The 24,653-nt window shown below is 45.4% G+C and overlaps 1 protein-coding gene across 1 annotated transcript in view; it reads left to right on the top strand.

Annotated features, from left to right (window-relative positions):
- The window catches only part of LOC123378026 (protein eva-1 homolog C-like), a 41,952-nt gene that overhangs the window by 4,296 nt on the left and 13,003 nt on the right, over nt 1–24,653 (top strand). Inside the window, exon 2 of the mRNA XM_045031478.1 lies at nt 14,353–14,552. Within this exon, the coding sequence (XP_044887413.1) occupies nt 14,353–14,552 (200 nt within the window). The remainder of the gene's footprint in view (nt 1–14,352; nt 14,553–24,653) is intronic.

Raw genomic sequence — 24,653 nt, 5'->3', positions numbered from 1 at the left:
GAGGGATGATACCTGAGCATGTAACCTGAGCCCAGGAGGGGATTGGAGCCAGGTGACACCTTTTGCCCAGGAAACTGGACAAAGGCTGGAGGAGGAGCTGGAGGGAGGCGGGGGGAGACTGCTGGAGGGGGTTTTTCAGTCCGGAGCTGGCTGGGAAAATGGAGGGAGCCCCAAAGCTGGGGTCTAAGCTCCCTGCCCCCCACCCTTGGGACTTGATTGTGGGGTCCTGGTTGTACCTATAAGCTCTGTTTGGGACTGTGTTCCTGTCGTCCAATAAACCTTCTGTTTAACTGGCTGGCTGAGCGTCACGGTGAATCACAGGAATTGGGGGTGCAGGGCCCTGACTCCCCCGACACTCCATGACAGAACCATTCAAGAAATATATGTTTGCTGATGTTTTAAAGAAAGTCACACCAGTGAACTGGTGGAAGTCACTTAAGCACTTGGATTCAGAGACCATTGAAGTGATAATCTCACTTTTAACAGCAGTAGCTTCTTCTCCCGGTGTAGAAAGAATATTTTCTTCCTTTGGACTAATTCATGCCATATCGAGAAATCATTTGGGACCTGGAAAAGCAGGAAAGCTTGTTTTTCTTTTCCAGATTATAAACAAACAGGAAAATGAAGGTGAAGATGACGGAGTTAGCTGCAGAAGCCAATATTTTAAGTTTCTCGTATTTCCTGGCTGTCATCGTTGATTTAATTTTTGTTTTTTTTTTTAAATATTTCATTTAAGTATTTTAGTTAAAAACAATTTAAACAAAAACAAACCTGAATGTTAAGCTAAATTCAAAAATTCATATTCTTGTTTTGTTAAAATATTATATGTTTGCTGTTGAAGAAAAAAATCCAGAATACATAATGTCATTGTTTTAGTTAAATAAAACAATTTAAATGTCTGTCTGGTGATGTTCTCCTCCTAATACAGCATAGCAAGAAAATCCTCCAAATATTAATGATTAACCTGCTGAATTGGGGATAGTTCACCTCACAGTGACTTCATAAATATCTGCTTCAATTACCTTTGGTAAATGAAATAACCAAACAATCATTCATTTTCTGATATAGCTGTAAAACTAATCTGAAAAGTTTTCAAAATAAATCACTTAAAAATGTATAGTGTACCTTCTAAAAATGAAACCTTTATCTATTCTGAGTTGTGAAGAATATGTATTAAGGTTATAACAACCAACAAGAATGCACTTTTATGTAGAAATCCATGATTAAATCGAGTCTTCCTGACTAGTGATTTAAATCATGATTTAAATCAAATCCACCCTGCTTCAGAGGATGGTGCAAGAAACTCTGCAGTAGGTGGTTGGGTGATAATCTGTCCCCCACGGAGATCTCTTCCTGATCCCTAATAGTTAGTTAGAGATTGTCTTAAGTCCTGAAGCAGGAAGTTTTATACCCCTTACAATACTCTAGTTCTTATAATTAATTCTGATGTTTGCATAGACTTTTTATATGTATAAATGTCCAATCCCTCTTTGAATCTTGCCGTTTAAGGGTTTTTTAAAAATAACTTATGGTTCTAGTTCCTGAATAACTTATTACAGCAAATATAATCATAATATGTGCTCACTGGGCCAATCTTGCTAATGTAGGTACTCCAACAGCTGGAGATGGGACACTAGATGGGGAGGACTCTGAGTTACTAGAGATAAATTTTTCCCAGGTGTCTGGTTGGTGGGTCTTGTTGGCAGAAGTCCACCTCCCTCCTCCCTCTCAGTTCCCAGATGCAGTTTGCTGGAAAATAACAGTCCAGAGTCCAGTCTGCAGGCAATTCGATGGGTTTATTGGGGCTAAGCAAGCAAGCATACTCTGAAGCCCTTCACACCAGTTGGGCTATCTCTATACGCCAATAGTTTTTTCCTCTTCCTCTCCCCCAACTACAGTTCTATATGCTGAGAGAACCCCCTTCTTCTCCTAACTCCTAGCTTTGCACGCCAACAGAGCTCCCTCTCCCGCCCCCACCTTCTTAGCAAAATTAATTACATTTGTAGTGCCCCTCCCTTGGTACCACTCCTTCCAATATATGGTTGAGTCTAGGGGTGTTGAGACTACCTCTTTTGTATCTGATGGGAGGGTGTCATAAATATAAAGGGAAGGATAACAACCTTTATGTACACAGTAATATAAAATACCTCTTGGCCAAAGGTGCAGAATCACTTACCTGTAAGGGGTTAATCAGTTCAATTAACCTAGTTGGCACCTAATCAGAAGGACCAATGGGGAAAGAAGATACTTTCAAATGTGGGGGGAAGGCTTTGTTTGTTCTCTTGTGTGTGTGTTCGCTCTTGAGACAGAGAGAGGGACCAGGGCAGAAAAAAAAATCTCCTAAAAAGATCCTGAAATGATACATCTAAAATCACAAAAATTGTAAGTAATAGCAAGGAAATGCATTAGATTATCTTTTGGTTTAGCTTGTGAATTTTCCCTATACTAAAGGGTAATTTTATTCCTGTTTTGTAATTGGGAAGCAGAATCAGAAGGGAATCCTCTGGGTTTTAAATCTTTTTATTTACTCTGTAAAGTTATCTTCCATACTGAGTTTGCAGGTGTGATTCTTTTACTTTTTTTAAAATAAAATTCTTTTTTTAAAAACCTGATTGATTTTCAGTGTCCTAAAAACCAGGGATTTGCTATGTGCTCACTTTGTTAATCTATTGGTTGGCATATTATTCTCAAGCCTCCCCAGGAAAGGGAGTGAAGGGGCTTGGGGGGATATTTTGGGGGATATGGGGCTCCAAATGGCCCCTCTCTGAATGTTTGTTTAAATCACTTGATGATGGCAGCAATACCATCCAAGGACAAGGAAAGGATTTTGTGCCTTGTGAAAGTTTTTAACCTAAGCTGGTGGAATATAAGATTAGGGTGTCTTTTATGCAGGTCCCCACATCTGTACCCCAGAGTTCAGAATGGGGAGGGAACCCTGACAGAGGGGTAAGAAGCAGGGTTTTTTCTGGCCACGGTCACTTTCTTGCAGACTTTGTGTCTCCTCCTTATACCCTCCCGCTGCTCGATTAGCCTCTTATCATCTCTTGTTATTGAAAGGCAAGGCTACCCGCTTGGGGTGGGGGTGGGGGTGCAGCCTTGTGCTTTCACTTACAGTCTCTTGCTTGCTTATTCAGCCTGTTTAAACTAAAAGCAAGGCCAGAAGCAAGATTATTCTTGTTTAGTCTCTACCCTATTTATTTCACATTCTCCGAACAGGTCTCACCTATATGCCCAGGGTCTAACAGGTTGCTGTATTTAGGGTCAGGAAGGAATTTTCCCCCGGGTCAAATTGGGAGAAACCATGGTGGGTTTTTGCTTCCTCTGCAGCATGGGGTCCAGGTCATTTGCTGGTTTGAACCAAAGTAAATGGTGGATTCTCTGTAAATTGAAGTCTTTAAACCAAGATTTGGCCATCACAAAGCTGCATTTTTTTTGGTGAATTTACTATTCGACCAAAACATTTCTCCCAGTTCTAGTGCAGCCACACTGAAGTTGATGGTCCCAAAGGGCCAAATTCTGTGTTCAGTTACACCAGTGTAAATCCCTTGTAACCTGTTGGCTTCAGGATTTGGCTCATAGGCCAAGTACATTGGTGCATTCTTACACCTGGGCTGAATTTGGCCTGGTATGTTTAAAGTGCCCCAAAATTATTGAGCTTGATAGAGTTGACTTACATAGTTGGGAAAAATAAGTCCATCCACTACAGGAATCAGTGGATGAATGTCTATGACCAGGATTATGCAGGAGGCCAGGTTCACTGGTTCCAAGGTCCAAAGGACCATTATGATTATCTAGTCTAACCTCCTGTATAACACAGGTCAGAGACCTGCCCCAAAATAATTCCTAGAGCAGATCTCTTAGAAAAAACATCCAACCTTGATTTTAAAAGGGTCAGCGATGCAGAATCCACAATGACATTTGATAAATTACTCCAAGGATTAATTACTCTCACTGTTAAAATTTACACCTTATTTCCAGTCTGAATTTGTCTAGCTTAAATTTCTAGCCATTGAATTGTGTTAGACCAGGGATCGGCAACCTTTGGCATGTGGCTTACCAGGGTAAGCACCCTGGCGGGCCAGGACGATTTGTTTACCTGCCATGTCCACAGGTTCAGACAATCGCAGCTCCCACTGGCCGCGGTTCACCGCTCCAGGCTAATCGGGGCTGCAGGAAGCGGCGCGGGCCGAGGGATGTGCTGGCTGCCGCTTCCCACCGCCCCCATTGGCCTGGAGCGGCGAACTGCGGCCAGTAGGAGCTGCGATTGCCTGAACCTGTGGACGTGGCAGGTAAACAAATTGTCCTGGCCCACCAGGGTGCTTACCCTGCCGGGCCACGTGCCAAAGGCTGACGATCCCTGTGTTAGACCTTTCTCTGCTAGACTGAAGAGCCCATTATTAAATATCTCTATCCCAGATAGATACTTGTAGACTGTGGTCCAGTCACCCTTTCACCTTTTCTTTGTCAAACTAAAAAGATTGAGCTCTTTGAGTCTATCACTATGAGGCAGGTTTTTTGATCCTTTAATTGTTCTCGTGGCTCTTCTCTGAACCCTCTGCATTTTATCAACATCCTTCTTTAATTGTGGGCTCCAGAACTGGACACAGGATTCCAGCAGTGGTTGTACCAATGCCAAAAAGAGAGGTAAAATAACCTCTCTAATCCTACTCTAGATTCCCCTGTTTAATGCATTCCAGGATTACATTAGCTCTTTTGGCCACAGCATCACATTGAGTGCTCCTGTTCAGCTGATTATCCACCACAGTCCCCAAGTCTTTTTCAGAGTCACTGATTCCCAGGATAGAGTCCCCGAGCCTGTAAGTGTGGCCTGCATTCTTTGTTCCTAGATGTATACATCTACATTTAGCTGTGTTAAAATGCACATTGTTTGCTCGCATCTAGTTTACTTAGTGATCCCACTCTCTCTGAAGCAGTGACCTGTCCTTGTTGTTGTTTATTGCTCTCCCAATTTTTGTCTCATCTGCAAACTTTATCAGTGATGATTTTGTTTTCTTCCAAGTAGGGCTATCGTGTGATTTAAAAAAAATTAATTGCGCGTTAAAAACATTAATTGCGTGATTAATCGTGCTGTTAAACAATAATAGAATACCACTTACATATTTTTGATGTTTTCTACATTTTCAAATATATTGATTTCAATTACAACACAGGATACAAAGGGTACAGTGCTCACTTTTTATTTTATTTTTTTTACAAACATTTCCAATGTAAAAATGATAAAATAAATAGTATTTTTTTCAATTCTCCCATTAGAAGTACTGTAGTGTAACCTCTATATCATGAAAGTTGAACTTACAAATGAAGAATTGTGTATAAAAAATAATGACTTTGTTTTTTAATGCAATGTAAAACTGTAGAGCCTACAAGTCCACTCAGTCCTACTTCTTGTTCAGCCAATCACTCAGACAAACAAGTTTGTTCACATTTGTGGGAGATAATGCTGCCCGCTTCTTTTTTACAATGTCATCTGAAAGTCAGAACAGGCATTCACATGGCACTGTTGTAGCCGGCATCGCAAGATATTTATGTACCAGATATGCAGCATTATCTCCCACAAATGTAAACAAACTTGTTTGTCTTAGCGATTGGCTGACCAAGAACTAGGACTGAGTGGGCTTGTATATGCTAAAGTTTTATATTGTTTTGGTTTTGAGTGCAGTTATGTAACAAAAAAAAATCTACATTTGTAAGTTGTACTTTCATGATAAAGAGAATGCACTACAGTACTTGTATGAGGTAAATTGAAAAATACTATTTCTTTTATCATTTTTACAATGCAAGTATTTTTAATAAAAATAATATAAAATGAGCACTGTACACTTTGTATTCTATGTTGTAATTGAAATCAAAATAATTGAAAATGTAGAAGAACATTCAAAATATTTAATAAATTTCAATTGGTATTCTATTGTTTATCAGTGTGATTAAAGCTGCGATTAATTCTGATTAAATAGTGATTATATTTTTGTAGTTAATTGCGTTAGTTAACTGCGATTAATCAACAGCCCTACTTCCAAGTCATTGATAAAAATGTATCTTCTGATTTTAAAATCTATTAATGTAATGGTAGTTCTAATCCTAGTACTTTTTAGCATCGGCAATGCTGTTTGGACTATACTACCTAGAATCTGCAACAAGAAGTAATAATTATTAACGTTATCATTTATAACCTATAGAATCATAGATGTGCTTGACACTTTACAATATAGATAAAGATTGAGTCTCTGTCCCAAAGACCTTACAATCTAAGCTGGTCATCCTGCAAAATCATAAGCTCATAAGTAGTCCCAATGGCTTCAATGGACTGCTCATGTGCATTAAGTTAAGCAGATGCATACATTTTTGTACAATTGGACCTTTGTGCAGATGAGACAACAGTGAGAAAGTGAATTAAGAGGAAGGAAGCATGTGGGTGAAGACCATGTGATTATGAGTATATGTGCTTATCTAGAAGGGAATATGACATGCTTACAACTGTGACTACGCATCAAGATGATGAATTTTTCTAAAAATAAGTGATATTTTGGGTTTGTCACTGTGCTCAGTGGATTTTTAGCTGTGCAGCCATGGTTAGTGTGTTTCCTTACAAAAATTAAACCCCATGGAGTGTGGTGTATTGTACATATCTTTCTTGTTATAGAATTCCAAGCACCCTGCATGTTACAGAGAAATGCCAACACTTCTTTGGATGCTGAATCCTGAGGTTTTGGCAGCTTCAGGCTTTTAGATTCACCTATCACAGTGCATTTTCCCCCTTGGTGTATCAATGACACCCTCTGCTAGGAATTATTACTGTTGCTGGTTAAGTACCTTAGCAGTAAGTTCTAACTTGGGTGGGCTATTGTTTTGTATCTCACATCAGAACCCTCCTCCACCAATCAACTTGAGCCCTTGATTCTGTCATTTGCTTGCCACCTGCACTTAAGGTGTATTTGCTGTAGTGCCCTGGAGGCACACTCTGACCTGTGATTCACTGGTCGATGGACACCTGTATTCTACTGGCTATTGATTCATTGCTTGTGACATGAACTCGTGCACTGTGTCTAGCTTTTGATGGAGAGGTGCCCACATTAATTTACAGTAATTGGGCTTTTGCAGGCAGTGGCACAGGGAGACCAACTGACTGAATGGGCTACAAAGAGTGGCCCCAATGGGGGAAATTGGCACTGCCATTGTCTGAGCCAGCCCTGTCCTTTGGCTCAGTGGAACACTTCGATCTTTGGGGCTGTCAGTCTGTCTTGTTTCACAGCACTAAATTAAATGTTAAAGCATAAGGCACCAGGCTGGGAATTAGGAACCCTGGGTTCATTTTCTGGCTTTGCCACCACCACCTTGCATGGCTTTTGGCAAGTCACTCTATCTCTCTTTGCCTCAATTTCCCCATCTGTACAATGGGAATAACTACACTTGGTTTCCCCCACCCTTTGTTTGTCTCATCTCTTCAGATCATAAGTTCTTTGGAGCAGGGGTTGTCTCTTAGCAGGTATGTGCAGTGCCTAGAACAAATCAGACCTGATCCTAACTGGGCCCTCTAGGCAACCATATTCTACACTTGAACCACTGTACTCTGTGGGGACCCTTGAAGAGCAGTACTTTTCCAGGGTATGAATGTTGCTCTGTGGCCTTGTTGATCCTGTCCACCTCTCTCTGTGGACACCAGTGCCCCAAGAGCTTCCCTCTTTTGCCCTTGTTGGGTCAGCACTGTTCTTTCCTGGAACCAGCACCCATTCCAAGGAATGCCATTTCTTCCCCTCGAGGGGAGGTGGGCTTTGCAGGGACCCCACCAAAGCTGTTGATCTGCTGCCCTCTTGGCTGCATTTCCATCCTCCTCCCTTCCATTCTTGTTTTCTTCTTTGTAGTTACATTAAGATGAATGAACCAGTTGTGAAACCCTGAGGCCCTCCAGGGACAGATTTCAGATGTTTATTCTTCTCTCACCAATGAAAAGAGAAGGAAAGAAAATGATCTGCTGCTGTGTCCAAGTGTATGATTAACCCTGTGGGGCCTGGAATGAGTCTGCATACAGGAAACCCTGCACTATCAGGAGCTCTGACTCCAGACATCAAAGGGTTAGTGTCAGCGCTGAGTACTGGGAAGGTAAAAGAGGCCATTGTACAGCAGAGCCTGGTACCAGGGTTTCTGGATGGATTCAGAGAGCAGGTGTGGATACACTCGATGTGGATGACAGCTCCTTCCCCAGATAGCCCAGCTGGAGGGATGGGGGATAGCTGGATGTACACAGCCCTGCCACCCGGCTCTCCAGATTCTTCACCAGCTGTGAATTCAGAGCTTCTCAGACCAGTGATTGAAAAATAATCTGGTCAATTGACTCCTTTACTCAGAGTCATAAACTAGGCCAAGGGTTTCTGAGATTTTGACTCTTTCTTGTAAATAGAGCCAGCTCCAGGAACCAGCTAAGGAAGCAGGTGCTTGGGGCGGCCAATACAAAGGGGCGGCACGTCCAGGTTTTCAGTGGGAATTCGGCGGCAGGTCGCTCAGTCACTCTCTTCCTCTTTGAGCTGCCGCTGAAGTGCTGCTGAAGAGGAAGAGAGGGAGTGACGGACCCGTTGCCGAACTGCCACCAAAGAATGGAGTGGCCCGATTGAGCTGCCGCCTATTGGCTTTATTTTTCCCCCCGCTTGGAGTGGCAGAAAACCTGGAGCCAGCCCTGCCTGTAAAACTGCAGTGCTGCGGGTTTGTGGCTCTCTAAGGCCTTGTCTACAAATGCCTAGTGTAGCCAGTCTGGTGAGATCTGCACTGGTGTAAATAGTGCAGACTCCTGTAGACACAGATGCAGCTACATCAGGGGTTGAAATTCCAGTGTAGACAAGGCCTAAAACCTAGAAGGGATGCTGGCATTAGGTTGACCAATTCACTACCCACCCTGGCTATTAAATCCCCAAGCTCAGGCATGTGCTGTAAGTATGTAAAGGATCTCTCAGGGATGAAGCATAATCCTCCACCATCCTTCCCTGGGGCAGCACAGTACTGTCAGGGGAGGATTTCGGGGAGCTGGTGTGAGATCAGTCTTCAAAGAAGGAGATAAGGGTGTGGTGGGGTCTGATACGTCAGGAGTTTCATACAACCTCAGCAATTAATGGCCAGTCCTGGTATTGGAGGGCATGGTTCCTTCTCTCAGCAAGCATCAGAGATGGGGAAGCTCCCTGCTAATCACAAGCAACGGGGGAAGGCAACTCACAGCCAGATTTCCTCCCCCTCAACCTGGCTATGAATTTTGATGGGGGCAATATGATCAAATCTAGTCAAAAGCCCAGTACGATGTACCTTGGGCGGGTAGAGGGTAAGTCACTCATGGTCAGGGCGCTATGTATTCCATGATTCTTCAGCTGCAGCACTGGTCAGTGTCCATGCCTTGCCAGAGAAATGCACTAGAGATTGTAACTTTCATTATAAATAACCAACCCCACCCCAAATGGTTGCAAAGAAAACCTGCCAGAATAAAACTGAGTGTAAGCGGATGCAGTCTTGCCTTAGACAGTCTGACAGTTTTAAACAAGAGAGCTGAGCTGCAGTGTTAACTCTGAAACCCACTGAAGACTACTTAAATAGGTTGCTATTTCACTGCTGACCCTTTTAGCACGGACATCCAGCTAATGTGCTCATCTCACAATCCCACTCTGCCTCTATCATCTTCCATGCAGCCAAAAGCCCCAACTGCCTCCTCCTCAGCTGCCACACCTCCCTCTTCTCCACTGCTGAGGTCTACATGGCAGTATCTACCACACACTGAGAACTGATCTTCAGGGGCTGAGTGAAATTAACGGCATGAAATAACCTGGTGCCCAGACTGGATTATATTCATTGTCATATTTAATGACATAAGGAGCTCCTGTTTTTGTAATTCACCTCCAGCTGTTGTGGAGTTTTCAGTCTGACACCCCAGGTTGTCATAGAAACCAAGAGACTTTTATACTGGATGTAGACCCAATGCCTGCACAGTATACCAGGCCTTGCCCACGATGGCTGCAAAAAGCACAGTGTTGAGGAGCATTGGCGCGCCATTGAACGTGGAACAGTGCTGACCCTTGGAATGGAGCATATAGGTGTCTGTCTAAATACGTAAAAGCAGCAGACAGTCCTGTGGCACCTTATAGACTAACAGACGTATTGGAGCACAAGCTTTCGTGGGTGAATACCCACTTCGTCGGATGCATGTAGTGGAAATTTCCAGGGGTGAGTATATATATATATGCAAGCATGAAGCAGGCTAGAGATAACGAGGTTAGTTCAATCAGGGAAGATGAGGCCCTCTTCTAGCAGTTGAGGTGTGAAAACCAAGGGAGGAGAAACTGCTTTTTTAGTTGGCTAGCCATTCACAGTCTTTGTTTAATCTTGAGCTGATGGTGTCGAATTTGCAGATGAACTGAAGCTCAGCAGTTTCTCTTTGAAGTCTGGTCCTGAAGTTTTTTTGCTGCAGGATGCCTACCTTTAAATCTGCTATTGTGTGCCCAGGGAGATTGAAGTGTTCTCCTACAGGTTTTTGTATATTGCCATTCCTAATATCTGATTTGTGTCCATTTATCCTTTTCCGTAGGGACTGTCCAGTTTGGCCTATGTACATAGCAGAGGGGCATTGCTGGCATATGATGGCATATATTACATTGGTGGACATGCAGGTGAATGAATCGGTGATCATGTGGCTGATCTGGTTAGGTCCTGTGATGGTGTCGCTGGTGTAGATATGTGGGCAGAGTTGGCATCGAGGTTTGTTGCATGGATTGGTTCCTGAGTTAGTTACTATGGTGCAGTGTGCAGTTACTGGTGAGAATATGCTTCAGGTTGGCAGGTTGTCTGTGGGTGAGGACTGGCCTGCCACCCAAGGCCTGTAAAAGTGAGGGATCATTGTCCAGGATGGGTTGTAGATTCCTGATGATGCATTGGAGGGGTTTTAGCTGGGGACTGTATACGATGGCCAGTGGAGTTCTGTTGGTTTCTTTCTTGGGTTTGTCTTGCAGTAGGAGGCTTCTGGGTACACGTCTGGCTCTGTTGTTCTGTTTCCTTATTTCCTCATGCGGGTATTGTAGTTTTGAGAATGCTTGGTGAAGATTTTGTAGGTGTTGGTCTCTGTCTGAGGGGTTGGAGCAGATGTGGTTGTACCTCAGTGCTTGGCTGTAGACAATGGATCGTGTGGTGTGCCCGGGATGGGAGCTGGAGGCATGAAGGTAGGCATAGCGGTCGGTAGGTTTTCGGTATAGGGTGGTGTTAACGTGACCATCACTTATTTTCACTATGGTGTCTAGGAAGTGGACCTCCCGTGTAGATTGGTCCAGGCTGAGGTTGATTGTGGGGTGGAAGCTGTTGAAATCGTGGTGGAATTTTTCCAGAGTCTCCTTCCCATGGGTCCAGATGATGAAGAGGTCATCAATGTAGTGTAGGTAGAGAAGGGGCGTGAGTGGACGAGAGCTGAGGAAGCGTTGTTCCAGGTCAGCCATAAAAATGTTGGCATATTGTGGGGCCATGCGGGTGCCCATAGCGGTGCCACTGATCTGGAGGTATATATTGTCATAAAATTTGAAATAGTTGTGTGTGTGAGGATAAAGGCACAGAGCTCAGCAACCAGTTGTGCTGTGGCATCATCACGGATACTGTTCCTGACAGCTTGTATTCCATCTGTGTGTGGGATGTTTGTGTAGAGAGCCTCTACATCCATGGTGGCTAGGGTGGTGTTTTCTGGAAGGTCACCAATGCATAGTAGTTTTCTCAGGAAATCAGTGGTGTCACAGAGATAGCTGGGAGTGATGGTGGCATAGGGTCTGAGTAGAGAGTCCACATATCCAGACAGTCCTTCAGTGAGAGTGCCAATGCCCGAGATGATGGGGCGTCCAGGATTTCCGGGTTTGTGGATCTTGGGTAGTAGATAGAATAACCCTGGTCGGGGCTCTAAGGGTATGTTGATTTGTTCCTGTGTTAGTGTAGGGAGTGTCCTGAGTAGATGGTGCAGTTTCTTAGTGTAGTCCTCAGTGGGATCTGAGGGAAGTGGCCTGTAGAATTGGGTATTGGAGAGTTGTCTAAATATGGGGTCATGAGACATGAAGTAGGGAGGTTCCCTAGGGGCCTTTTCTTCAGCCTGAGTCTGGCTGCACTTGTGAGTGTTAGGATATACTAAGGCTGAAGTGTGCATGGTAAGGGGAACTGAAAGTGGCCCTCAATGCTGTGCTGTGGCCTTGGCTGGCTTTAAGCCCTGTAGCTCTTGCTGCTTTGGTGCCCTCTGAAGGTCAGATCCTGTTCCTGTACAGCTCACTGCCAATGATCCCCTTGACTTCAGTGGCACAGGATCACATTAACGAGGTCAGGGATCTACATGGGGAGAGCTACATGGGGGAACCTCTCCACATGGTCCTTCACTTGGTAGATCTATGTCATTAAATTAATCATTGCAAATGGCACAGAGAACTGGGAGGGAGGTAATTGTAACTTACTCTGGTTTTATTTCCCTGTGTAGCTGAGGGGGGCCCAATGAGGGAGATATAATATGAGTAGTGGAACTGAAGAGAGAAGATCAGGGTGAGGAACGACCCGTGTGAGACTTGAAAATCTCAATAACTAAAACCGAGCTTTCATGGTTTCTGAACTTTGCCTCCTTGCTGCTTCTCTTGTTCCCAATGAAACCACCGCTGCTCCGTTGGCTGATAAGGAAAAGCTCCCTGACACAAGCCAGGTACTTCAGACACAGGGCTGGAGCTTCAGTCATAGGGAAATGCTTCTGTAGAAGCTTTCATGTCAGACTGAGCTCATGTCATTCCCTGCTATAAAGAGCTGAATAACAGGATGAGGGAAAGGGGGAGAACTTAAAAAGTGAAGGGCTTAATTCTCCCCTTACACTACTGTATAATTCTGTCAACTTTGGTGGAGTTTTTCCTGATTTACTCCTGTGTAAATGAGGCCAGAACCAGGCCCAAAGTTTTCATGGACAGAGTCACTTTCCTGTGATAGTCTCCTCAGGATAAGGCCTGGCTTACATTTTTTTAATGTAGAAGTGACCTTGGAGCGGTCTTAATGCAGATCCTTCCAGAGCAAACTTGATGTCTCCTCAGTGCCCCAAGCCCTCTGCTCAGCTGGGGAGCCTGAGAACAATGTGAGGAACTGGCTGTGGAAGAGCTGGTGATCTGAACTCTGATTCCCCGAGTGCCAGTGCATTGTGTCTCTAGAGGCAACTAAATATTGGTCTATAAGTACTTGCACATAATATATCTGATACTACAGGGCACTTTAATCTGGCAGGCAAAGGTATAACAAGATCCAATGGCTGGAAGTTCAAGTTAGAAAAATTGAAGGGAAATAAGGTGTAACTTTTGAACAGTGAAAATAATTAACCATCACAACAGCTCACCAAGGGATGTGGGGCATTTTCCTTCACTTGGCATCGTTAAATCAAGACTGGATGTTTTTCTTAAAGATAAGCACTAGTTTAACCACACGTGATTGGGCTTCAGGCAGGTGCTACTGGTGAATTTCTGTGGTCTGTTATGAAAAATATTGGATTATGGCCTTAGAAGCAATGAATCTATGAACCATCTTGGTCTGTTTCTACAGTAAGTTTGTTATGTCACCAAAAACCTAGAAACCCCCCAATTGGTTCTTTTAGCTTAAAGACGGGTTAAAAAAAAACAGATTTTGTCTCCAACTCTTGCTTATTCTTTCCAAGTGGCTGAGCTGGTTTTTGTTACTTTTATCCCACTTTGGACAACCCTTAGTGTAGACTAGGGGCTCTCAAACTTCACTGCACTGCGACCCCCTTCTGACAACAAAAATTACTACACAACCCCAGGAGTGGGGACCGAAGCTTGAGCCTGCCCAAGGTGGGGAGAATCAAAGCCGAAGCCCAAGGCTCACTGGCCCAGGTGGGGGAGCCAAAGCCCAAGGGCTTCAGCCCTAGGCCCCTGCCACCCAGGGTGGAAGCCCTCAGGCTTTGGCCCTGGGTGGTGGGGCTCAGACTTTGGCCCTGGGCCCCAGCAAGTTTAATGCCAGCCCTGGCAACCCCACTATGGGGTCCTGACCCATAGTTTGAGAACTGCTGGTGTAGACCTTGGTACAATATTCCCCTTCCCCTGCCTGGCAGAAAAGTGCATTCCCCTCCCTGCCACAGCATCTCCCTCCCTCCTTGAGTTTGCATTTGCCTGGGATACTGCTCCAGTTCAGGGCCATCCCCTTCCTCCCCCTCCGCCCTCCTCCCCGCATGCTGTGTTCTCATTCCCTGAGGCTCCAGCACTTCCCAGCTCTAATGACTCTCTATGTTTTATAGAGACAAGGTGGGACTAGCATGGCTACAACAACACTGCATACAACATCTGTGTGTTTTACTCCTCTCAGGTTACCTTCAAAAGGTGCTGAAGAACCACACAGCCCACGCCTGTGATGGGGAGCAACTGGGAGTCATTTGTCCCCACAAGACCTCCATTAGCATCCTATCTGCATTTTATGGGCGTCGAGTGCCCAGCCTGAACCTCTGCCCGAGCACTGGCAATATCTCTGGTGAGAGCACCATGTGTGTGTCTGCCACAGCCCACCAGGTAAAAGCAAAAACATCCTTGAAATTCACAAGTAACAACATTCTAAGGGACTGCAGGAAACCAGGGCAGTACCATGCATGGGGGTGTTCAGGGTGACATGGGATACTTTTGGGTTCAGGCAAGGGAGATTAGATTGTCTGATTGGGGGCCCCCAAAGTGCCCCCACATCTGCCAACTGGCCCTCAAACATTGTAGCCTCAGGTCTCATCTCAAAAAATGGTGGGTGGTTTGGGACCTTGTAGTGAACTCCCACCCCTTACCTATACATGTAGAAGGAATCCAGGATGCTATTTTACCAGTGAAGTGATGAAAGGTACTGATGCAATGGGACCTTCTGTGATGGATTGGGTGGGATTCACCTCCTGGAACTGCATTTGAGGATATAAACCTAGAAAGAGGTGTTACTGATTCATTTTAACCAAGATGAATTTTGGAATAGGCATACAAAAAATTAATTGTGAGAAATTTGTCCATGTTAGGGCTTAACCCAGAGATGAAGGATGGTCCAGTTGCGATTTTGAGATTTTGGGATGCCGCTATAATACTCTACCCCCATTAAACTGTCCTTCCTGAGATATAAGTTTCCAGGATTGTTAAGGAAACGCTAAAGGACACGGATATAACCTTCAGATAAAGAAATTGGCAAAGACAGTATTGTTTTCCAAAACAAAGTCACTAATAATCCCTAATACACTGTATCCTAAAAATTCTAAACAAAACACAAAATCCCCAAGACACAAGTCCCTTGTTGCAAGTTTAAAGAGCATTTAAACCACAATAGTATATAGTTTATGATTCTAAGCAAAGTGGCTAGTTTGTAACAAATCGCTGATAGTAGTTCTTTAAATCAGTGATTCTCAACCTTTCTAGACTACTGTACCCTTTTTAGGTGTCTGATTTGTCTTCTGTACCCCAAGTTTCACCTCACTTAAAAACTACTTGCTTACAAAATCAGACATAAAAATACTAAAGTGTCACAGCACACTTACTGAAAAATTGCTGACTCTCATTTTTACCATATCATTATAAAATAAATCAATTGGAATATAAATATTGTACTTACATTTCAGTGTGATACTGGAGCCTGTTTTTCACTTGTGAGCCTTGTCTGAAGCCCAAGCCCTGCTGCCCAGGGCTGAAGCCCTGCTTGCCACCTGCTGATTTCGGCTCTGCACTTGCAAGCCCATCCCATGACCCCCCTGGAGGCTTCAAACCCCAGGTTGAGAAACATTGATCTAGATGAGTTGAGTACCCCCTGGAAGACCTTTGAGTACCCCCAGGGGTACATGGACCCCTGGTTGAGAACCACTGCTTTAAATTTCACATAAGTAAAATACAATTAAAAGACACACACTTTTAGCATATACAGGTTAAACACTACACTAAAAATTATATTAAAACTGGCAAGCTTACTTTATAAATCCATTGGTATCCCTTTATATCACTACTGCTGCTGTGATAAATCTTTTAATATTCTTCTTTAATCGCTGTTCAGCTCTTGGTCAGTCAGCTCTGCTCTGCTCATTTTCTTTTCTCTGTCTCTCTGTCTCTCTCTGCAGCAGCTTTTCTGACTTCTTTCCTTTGGCATCTCTTGCTGGTTTCCAGTTCCTCCGTCTGCTCCCGACTGAATTCCCCTCTCTCTGAGTCGGACTCCAAAACTACCTGCTGGCAGCTGGCCTTTTATGGTGCACTGTGGCTCTCTCCTAATATGTCTTTCTATTCTTAGAAGCAATTACCTCACTTGCACATGCCCAGTATCAACCATTAGTTTAGGAAATGTAAATTTCAGAGATTTAAATACAGAAAGATCATGATTTTTAATTTACTGGGGCTAATATAGAACCAAAGGAAATCATTGTTTTCCTTTGACTCCGGGTACTCAAGCCATGTGTGGTGGAGGTGAATGCCAAAGTCATTATTCTTTTCACCCAAGAGATTCTTTGAGAGGTGCTTTTATTGTGTAGAGTCCAATGGCAAAAGAATTTTTAAACCTGGTTAAATACTTCCTTAACATTGCACTTTGCTGGGAAGAGATCTGCCTTCATGTGGGCTTATGAAGGAAAGAGATTGTGTGCCGAAGAGTCAGAAAGCCAGATAGAGGCACAGGGTCTTTGACATTAGCAGCAGCTAACTTTTCATTCTGGGTGTCGCCATTTTAAGGAGGGGTGTCTGGATAAGAAACTAGGAGATATGTTGAGTTTTTAAAGCAACTGAACCTCCCTCACCCCACTAGGTTCTGACAACTACTGAGAAAATTATTTGAGGTGGGTGGCATCTCTGACAGTCTGGAACAGGCAGTGACTTTTCTGACACCAGTTAGATCCTCATCACAATCACAGTGGAACATTATTATTTAGTGACAGGCCATTTATCACCATTTAGTGCAAGCTGATCTTCATCCTCTTCATTTAGTAGAAAGATTCTTGGCTGTCCCAGCTGACATATCAGGGAGTCAAAATGAGGCGATGAGCCTAGACTGATCCTGGGTCTCTGATCTCATGAGCCAGGGGACTTGTGAAATTTTATTGCCTCCTGTTGGCTTATCTTGGGGATAGGATGCAGCTGGATTTTGCTATTGAATTGAGAGCTATGACTTGTTTTGTAGCTGAGCCTACAGTAACACCACTAAACTCCTTTTTACTCACCAACATCTCCTTGTTCTAGATTCACCAGGACAGTGGAAATCCTTGTCTGTGTGCCTTTGGCTGCCAAAGGCAGCTGGACTTAAGGAGAATATTAGATCAAGAGGTGTGCAGAGCAGCGCAGGAGAACTAAGAGCTGATCGGAACCTTCCTTATAACCTCAGACTGAACCTTTCATAGTACACGTCTCACTAATAAGAGCAACCCTCCATAGGCAGTTAGGAGTGCCCTGGATGTCATGTTCCCTGAGTCATGAATAGAATAAAGAATGAGGCAGACTGGAGATAGAAGTGTTACCATCTCCCCATAGCTCAGAGTTATCATAGTTATCCATCCAGAGTTATTCATCACCACTCTTAACATGGGTGACCGTTGGAGCAATCCCCTCACCCCTCAGAATCAACTAACTTTCCTGACTGTCTGGAAACCAACCTGATTTCAATGAAAATAATGGTGCTGATAATGAGCATAAATTACACAACTCTTTCAAAGATTCCCCAGCCCAGCAGCTCTAGTTCTTTCTCTGCCATTTCACTTTTGACTTAATAAACACACCGAAGGCTTTTCACCCACGGGTTGGGTTTTCCATTTGCAACTTTTGTTCCCCATCAAACGTCTCACATCAGCCTGAGCTGCCCTTGTGTTGTGCCTCTCTTTAGTTACAACACTCTGGCCCATCAACCCAGCTAGAGAAGGGTATGGGTAACTCCCTGGTTCCCCCCAGGGACTGAATCTCCCTGACCAGTCCAAGTATGTAAACTAGGAAATATCATCTGGTCCAGCCACTGATCATTTTAATCATGGATAAGCCTGTGATTCTGTCACAGAGGTCATGGAAGTCACGGATTCCATGACTTTCTGTGACCTCTGGGACTTCCAGAACAGCTGGTACGGCCGACTCCAGGGCCACCCGAACAGATGGCCCCAGGACCAGCTGCTCCAGTGCCCCATGGCCAGCCGCACCGCGGCTGCTGGAACGGCCCTGAGGCCAGCTGCTCAGGCTGTCCCCAGGGCCAGCCACATCAGCCACTGCTTGGGCGTCCCCAGGCAGCTGGCTCGAGGGAGCGCCCATGCACCGGCCACTGTAGCTGAATCCGGGGAGCACCTGAGCATCGATCCCAGGGGCAGGGCCCCCCTGAAGCAGAGCTTCAGTCATGGGTATTTATAGTAAAAGTCATGGACAGGTCATAGGCTGTGAATTTTTATTTCTTGCCCGTGACCTGTCCATGACTTTTACCAAAAATACCTGTGATTAAATTGTAGCTTTAATCATGGATCGAGAGGCATAGTATTCACCAACTGACTCCTGCATGGGAACTGAAATGGCTCAGTTGTTTGATCAGCAAATTTTACTGGCTTATTTTAGTTGGTCCTTCTGAAGCCCCACCCCCATACTCTGCATAGCCAATGGGGACAGGTAGGGTGACCAGATGTCCTGATTTTATAGGAACAGTCCCGATATTTGGGGCTTTGTCTTATATAGGTGCCTATTACCCTCCACTCCCTGTCCCAATTTTTCACACTTGCTGTCTGGTCACCCTAGGAACAGGATCCCTGTGCTTATCCACTCCTGGGTATTTTTTTTCTATGAACACTGAGGACGAGCTGTGACATATTGTATGTATTATGTTTATTGATTGCAGGGCCCATTGACTTAAGGTACTGAGGCTTAGGAGTGGAGTGGGTCAAAGTTGTTTTCCATTTGAGTCATTACAGATACAGTGTAGAGGAAACCAGTCACCAGGTTTGGAGGCTTATTGAGTTATTTGTCTTTAAGTAGCCATCAGTCCCCTATTCCTGCCACTTGTGGGGCCCACTGACTTTCCCTTACTCACCACAACCAGCATGCAGGGCATTTCTTAGGAGGCTTTCTAAAACAAGTGCTCTGGGGTATGGGCCCTTTCCCCCCAACTGCCTCTCACGAGGTCAGAAGGCTGCCGGCCCTTTAAGGGAAGTCCTATGCTGGACCCATGAAGTCATTCAAGCCTCCAGTGATCTCATTGTACCCAAAGTTGCTAGGATTAGAACCAAAGAAATGGTATGTAAATAAGAGGTCTGGTGTGACACTCCACCAAGGGTCACCCTAGGGCTAAGTACAATGAATAAGAGACACCTCACAATTTTAGAGAGCACTTTCTCACCCCCCCTAGAGGCCTCAGAGCTACAACTCTGTGGATTTCAGCTCAGCCCAGCACACATATACATTCCAGGTTCCTATCTGGTCCCACCATGGGAATCAGTAATGCACTTATCCCAGCAGCCCTCTGTGAGACAGGGCAGGGCAATGTATCTCATTTTACAAGGTGGGGAATTAAGGCTCAGAGAGATTAAGGAGTTTGTCCACAGTAACATGTGGCAGAGGAGGGAATCAAACCCAGGTTTCCCCTAGCCCAGACAAATGCTCTAATCACCAAACCATCCTTCCTCTCTGCAGTGTGCCTGGCTTGTCTACTGGGGTCTAGCCCTGAACTGATCCAGGATAGTCTCCAGGGCTAAAGTCCGATTTAAAGGCCTGATGCCTAGTGGCTGCAGTAAAAGAAACAGGTCGGGAGAGCCCTGAGCCACAGAGTGTGGAATGGTGCAGGATCTCTTCTTATCTTAGGGCTTGGCTACACTGCAGAGTTGCAGCGCTGGTGGTGGCTTTACAGTGCTGCAACTCACTCACCGTCCACACTTGCAAGGCACATACAGCGCTGTATCTCCCTGGCTACAGCGCTGCATGTACTCTACCTTGGCCTGGGGAATAATGACTGCAGCACTGGTGATGCAGCGCTGCTCCACCAGTGTGGCCACCAAAAGCGCTGTTATTGGCCTCCAGAGGTATTCAGAGGTATCCCAGAATGCCTGTTCAGCCACTCTGCTCATCAGTTCGAACTCTACTGCCCTGGCCTCAGGTGACCCACCCTTTAAATGCCCCAGGAATTTTAAAAATCCCCTTCCTGTTTGCTCAGCCAGGTGTGGAGTGCAATCAGTGAATCTTTCCAGGTGACCATGCCTCCACGCACCAAACGAGCCCCAGCATGGAGCAATGGTGAGTTGCTGGACCTCATCGGTGTTTGGGGGGAGGAAGCTGTGCAGTCCCAGCTGCACTTCAGCTGTAGGGGCCATGACCGGGATGCGCTGCAGTGCATGGTTGAAGTGAAGGAGCTGCGGAGTGCCTATTGCAAAGCCCGCGAGGGAAACCGCCGCTCCGGCGCTGCCCCCATGACCTGCCATTTTTACAAAGAGCTGGACGCGATACTTGGGGGTGACCCCACCGCCAATCCGAGGACCACGATGGACACTTCAGAGTGAGGGGGAGGAGGAGGAAACCGAGAGTGAGGGGACTGGGGTGGCGGGAGACAACCCGGAGTCCCTGGAGGCATGCAGCCAGGAGCTCTTCTCAAGCCAGGAGGAAGGTAGCCAGCCGCAGCAGCCGGTACTTGGTGGAGGACAAACAGAGGAGCGGGTTCCCAGTAAGTGGCTTTTTATTTTCAGGATGGAAATTTTTCGGGAGAGGAGGGAGGGTTCTGCATGCATGCATGCATGCCTAGATGTGGAATAGTGCACTGATGTGGTCTATCACGTCACGGTAATCGGCCTCGGTAATCTCTTCAAAAGTTTCAGTCAGAGCGTGGGCAATGCGCTTGCGCAAATTTACTGGGAGAGCCACCGTGGTCCTTGTCCCAGTCAGGCTAACGCATCCGCGCCACTGTGGCGTGAGGGGTGGGGGGACCATTGCTGCACACAGGCAAGCTGCATAGGGGCCAGGGCGGAATCTGCATTGCTGTAGAAGACCCTCCCGCTCTTCCCAGGTGACCCGCAGCAGCGAGATATCTTCCAGGATCAACTCCTGTGGAAAATGTTGGGAGAGTGTTCAGTGTAGGTGCCCCCTGCAGCTGTTTGCTTCCCCCAATGCACAGAAACCCCAGTACAGCCCTGAAGCAATCAGTCCCCCTTACTCACCATTTTGGGGCTCCTGTGGGTTATGTGTGCTCTGTTTGGTATGGGAAAATTATGCTATTGTGAAGAATGTTACTCCTTCACTGTGTGGGAATAACTGTCTGAGATATAAACAATGCTGCCTCTGTTAAGTGTTGCCTTTTTTGTCTTTCCACAAGCAACCTTGAGTTCTGGGCTGCCCGTGTTATCAACAGCTCAAAGACTCCAAAACCTCCGGAAGAAGCCGCGAAAAAGCAAAGAAGACCTGCTGCAAGCAGTTATGGATCACTCTGCCAGATAAAATCAAAAAGTGCAGGACTGGAGGGAAAGGGAAAGCAGGATCCGCTAGAAAAACACAGCGGCCAGGAAGAAAAGCACAAAGCAGCTGATAAGCATCCTGGCGTGCCAAGCGGACTCTATCCAGGCACTCATAGCCATGCAGGCAGAGCACTACCGCGCCAGCCCCCCCATCCCAAAGCTCTGTCCCTTGTGCCCCAATGTCAGCTCAAAACCCCCTTCCCCAGCATCCAGGTTCTTACCACCACCAGCTGCCTCCAACACCTGTACGTTCACCAACCAGCCCTGAGAACTACGACCCTTACCCTCTGCACTCAACCCCCATCACCATGCAGTATAGGCACCCTGAAGTGCAGCAGTCATTGCTCAGCACTCCAGACAGGACATATTCAAACCTGTGACTGCACAGTTCCCCACCCCACCCCTCTGCCCTTTTAGGTTCCCAAAATGATGTGTGCCTGTAGTTGAACTGGTCCTTGCTCCTGTCAAGCTTCCCTGTATATGGTTTCATGAGCCACGGCATTAACGGGCAAGCGGGGTCTCCAAGGATCACAATGGGCATATTTCTGAGTACGTTAATCGGAAGGGGTATTTCTCTATGGTTCTCCAGGCGCTTGTGGATCACCGTGGGCATTTCATTGACATTAACACAGGCTGGCCTGGAAAGGTGTATGATGCATGCATCTTTCGGAACCCTGGCCTGTTCAGGAAGCTGCAGACAGGGACTTTTTTCCCAGACCAGAAGATCACGATGAAATGCCCATTGTGATCCTTGGAGACCCCGCTTGCCCGTTAATGCCGTCAGGGCAGCTCTCAATCTCGTGTCCTTGCGCCGCAGGGTGGGGGCAAGCTCAGCACACAGTCCCATGAAAGTGGCTTTTCTCATCCGAAAGTTCTGCAGCCACTGCTCGTCATCCCAGACTTCCATGACGATGTGATCCCACCACTCAGTGCTTGTTTCCCAAGCCCAAAAGTGGCTTTCCACGGTGCTGAGCATTTCCGTGAATGCCAGAAGCAATTTAGTGTCATACGCGTCAGGCGGCTCGCTATCATCGTCGGACTCCTCATCACTTTGGATCTTAAGGAATAGCTCAACTGCTAAACGTGATGTGCTGGCGAGATTCGTCAGCATACTCCTCAGCAGTTCGGGCTCCATTTCCCACAGAAATCGCAATGCACAGAAACCATTGAGAGAGTCAAGATGGCACCAAATGTGGACGGAAAAACAGGGATTGCTGGGATGTGAAGCGATGCATCACGGGGCGTTGGGACAGGAAGCAGAATGACCCGCATCCTCCGCCCCCTTCCCACAACCCACGGTGCCAAAATGGGACGAGGTGCTCTGTGGGATAGCTGCCCATAATGCACCACTCCCAACACCGCTGCAAATGCTGCAAATGTGGCCACACTGGAGCGCTGGTAGCTGTCAGTGTGGCCACACTCCAGCGCTTTCCCTACACAGCTGTACGAAGACAGCTTTAACTCCCAGTGCTGCACACCTGCAAGTGTAGCCAAACCCTTAGTCCCTTTGGTCTGTCTGCTGATGAGTTAAGTTTCCAACAGTGTTCAGTATGTCTGAATGCCTTTACCTGGGAAGCTAAGGAGATTAATATACAACTATAATGTCCAGCAACACTGTGGTCCTGTTTTCCTAATTCTCCATCTTTTGCAATATGAAGCACTTGAATTGTTTGAAGAAATCTATCCTTGGTTGGGACTTGAACTAGCCATCTTATTATACAAAGTGGTAGCTCTGTCCACCTCTTGAAACACACACAAATTGATTCTATAGGCATAACATTGCTATCATTTTTTATTCTTACTTTTATTGTAAATGGTATTTACGGTATAGTAAAAATGTTTGACTTTGAAGAAGGCATCGCCAACCTGAAAAGTGTTGAGAAAACTGGCCTAGAAGTTGGAATAAATGCCATGGTTAATGGAACCGGCAGATGGTTTTAACTTGAGATGAGCTATTGTAGGGATATTAAAGAAGGTACTAACAGTGATTCCCCCAAGTGACAGTGCCCCCCCATAATTTGTCCCCCACACTTTAGAAATCCAACAGTTTCACCAAGTACAAAAATCTTTTCGTTCTTCTGTTAAAACTTGTAAGCTACTGTCTGTAGAAACCATTGATTGTATCTGTCCTGTGAAAGATACTCTATTACTATGTAAAACTTACAAACAAGTTAATTGACTTTGTTCTTGAAGTGAACACTATGCTACCACCCATGCTGTGAGCCTTAAGCTGTAATTGATACAATGTAAACAAATGCTATAAGCCCTTAAGTGACTTTCACTTCATTGGAACAGCAACGGCTCCTAGGAACAGACCCCCACCCTCTGTGATTAAAGGGCAGGGAGTCTCAAATGAATTAGCACACACTCCGAAAGTGGTGGAGACAGTAAATTAAAATATGGTTAAGATATGGAATGTATGTTGATGAATGCTTGATGTACATGAATGGTTGGGGAGGTGCCAGCCTAGAAAGGGAGTATCCATCGTCCGAAGAATGTGTCAAGTGGACCACCAGACAACCCCCGGAAGGTAAACTGGGATCCACCCCAACACCTGGAAGGATGAGAAACACAAACTTTAGACAGTGTGGAGCCACCAGGAATGTGCCATCTGCTGATTGAGTCAGCAACAGCAGGATGAAACAGCTCCCATAGGCTAACATAGGAATTAATTCCTATAGGAATGGACTCTAAAGACTGAGGACTTTGAGTCTCTGGTTCTGCTGCCAACTTCCAGGAGCATCAGGTGCATCTGACACAGACTCGGCTCCATCCTCATGACCAAGATACCTGGCCAGTAACTTGGCATGAGCAACTTCTAGGCTGGTAACTATAACATCTATACAGAACTTAAATGAATGATTGTGTGAATTAATATATATGTGTGTGTATAAGGAATAAGTAATAATAGGAATAAGTAGTCAAACAACATTGTTTACTTTTATCTTTTGCTTTATTATTATATTTACAATAAATGTGGCATCTTTGCCTTATCCCTCTTAAAAAGATCCTGCTGGTTTTTATTCTATTGGTATAACATTTTGGTGGAGAATTGCAAAAGGGGGAATATTGGTAAAGAAGCCTCAGGTATTGTAAACATTGGTGTGCACACAGCCGGCTCTATAGAGAGCAGTTCTATTTTTGGTTAACCAAAGCCTACTGACCTCCGGAGGGTAGAGGATATTGGTATAACACTGTGAATGTGAGGGCAGAGAAATAG

Source organism: Mauremys mutica, chromosome 9, assembly GCF_020497125.1.
Source record: "Mauremys mutica isolate MM-2020 ecotype Southern chromosome 9, ASM2049712v1, whole genome shotgun sequence".
Classification (NCBI taxonomy): Eukaryota; Metazoa; Chordata; order Testudines; family Geoemydidae; genus Mauremys; species Mauremys mutica.
Note: the sequence above shows the minus strand (reverse complement) of the source record. Positions and strands in the feature narration are given on the sequence as shown.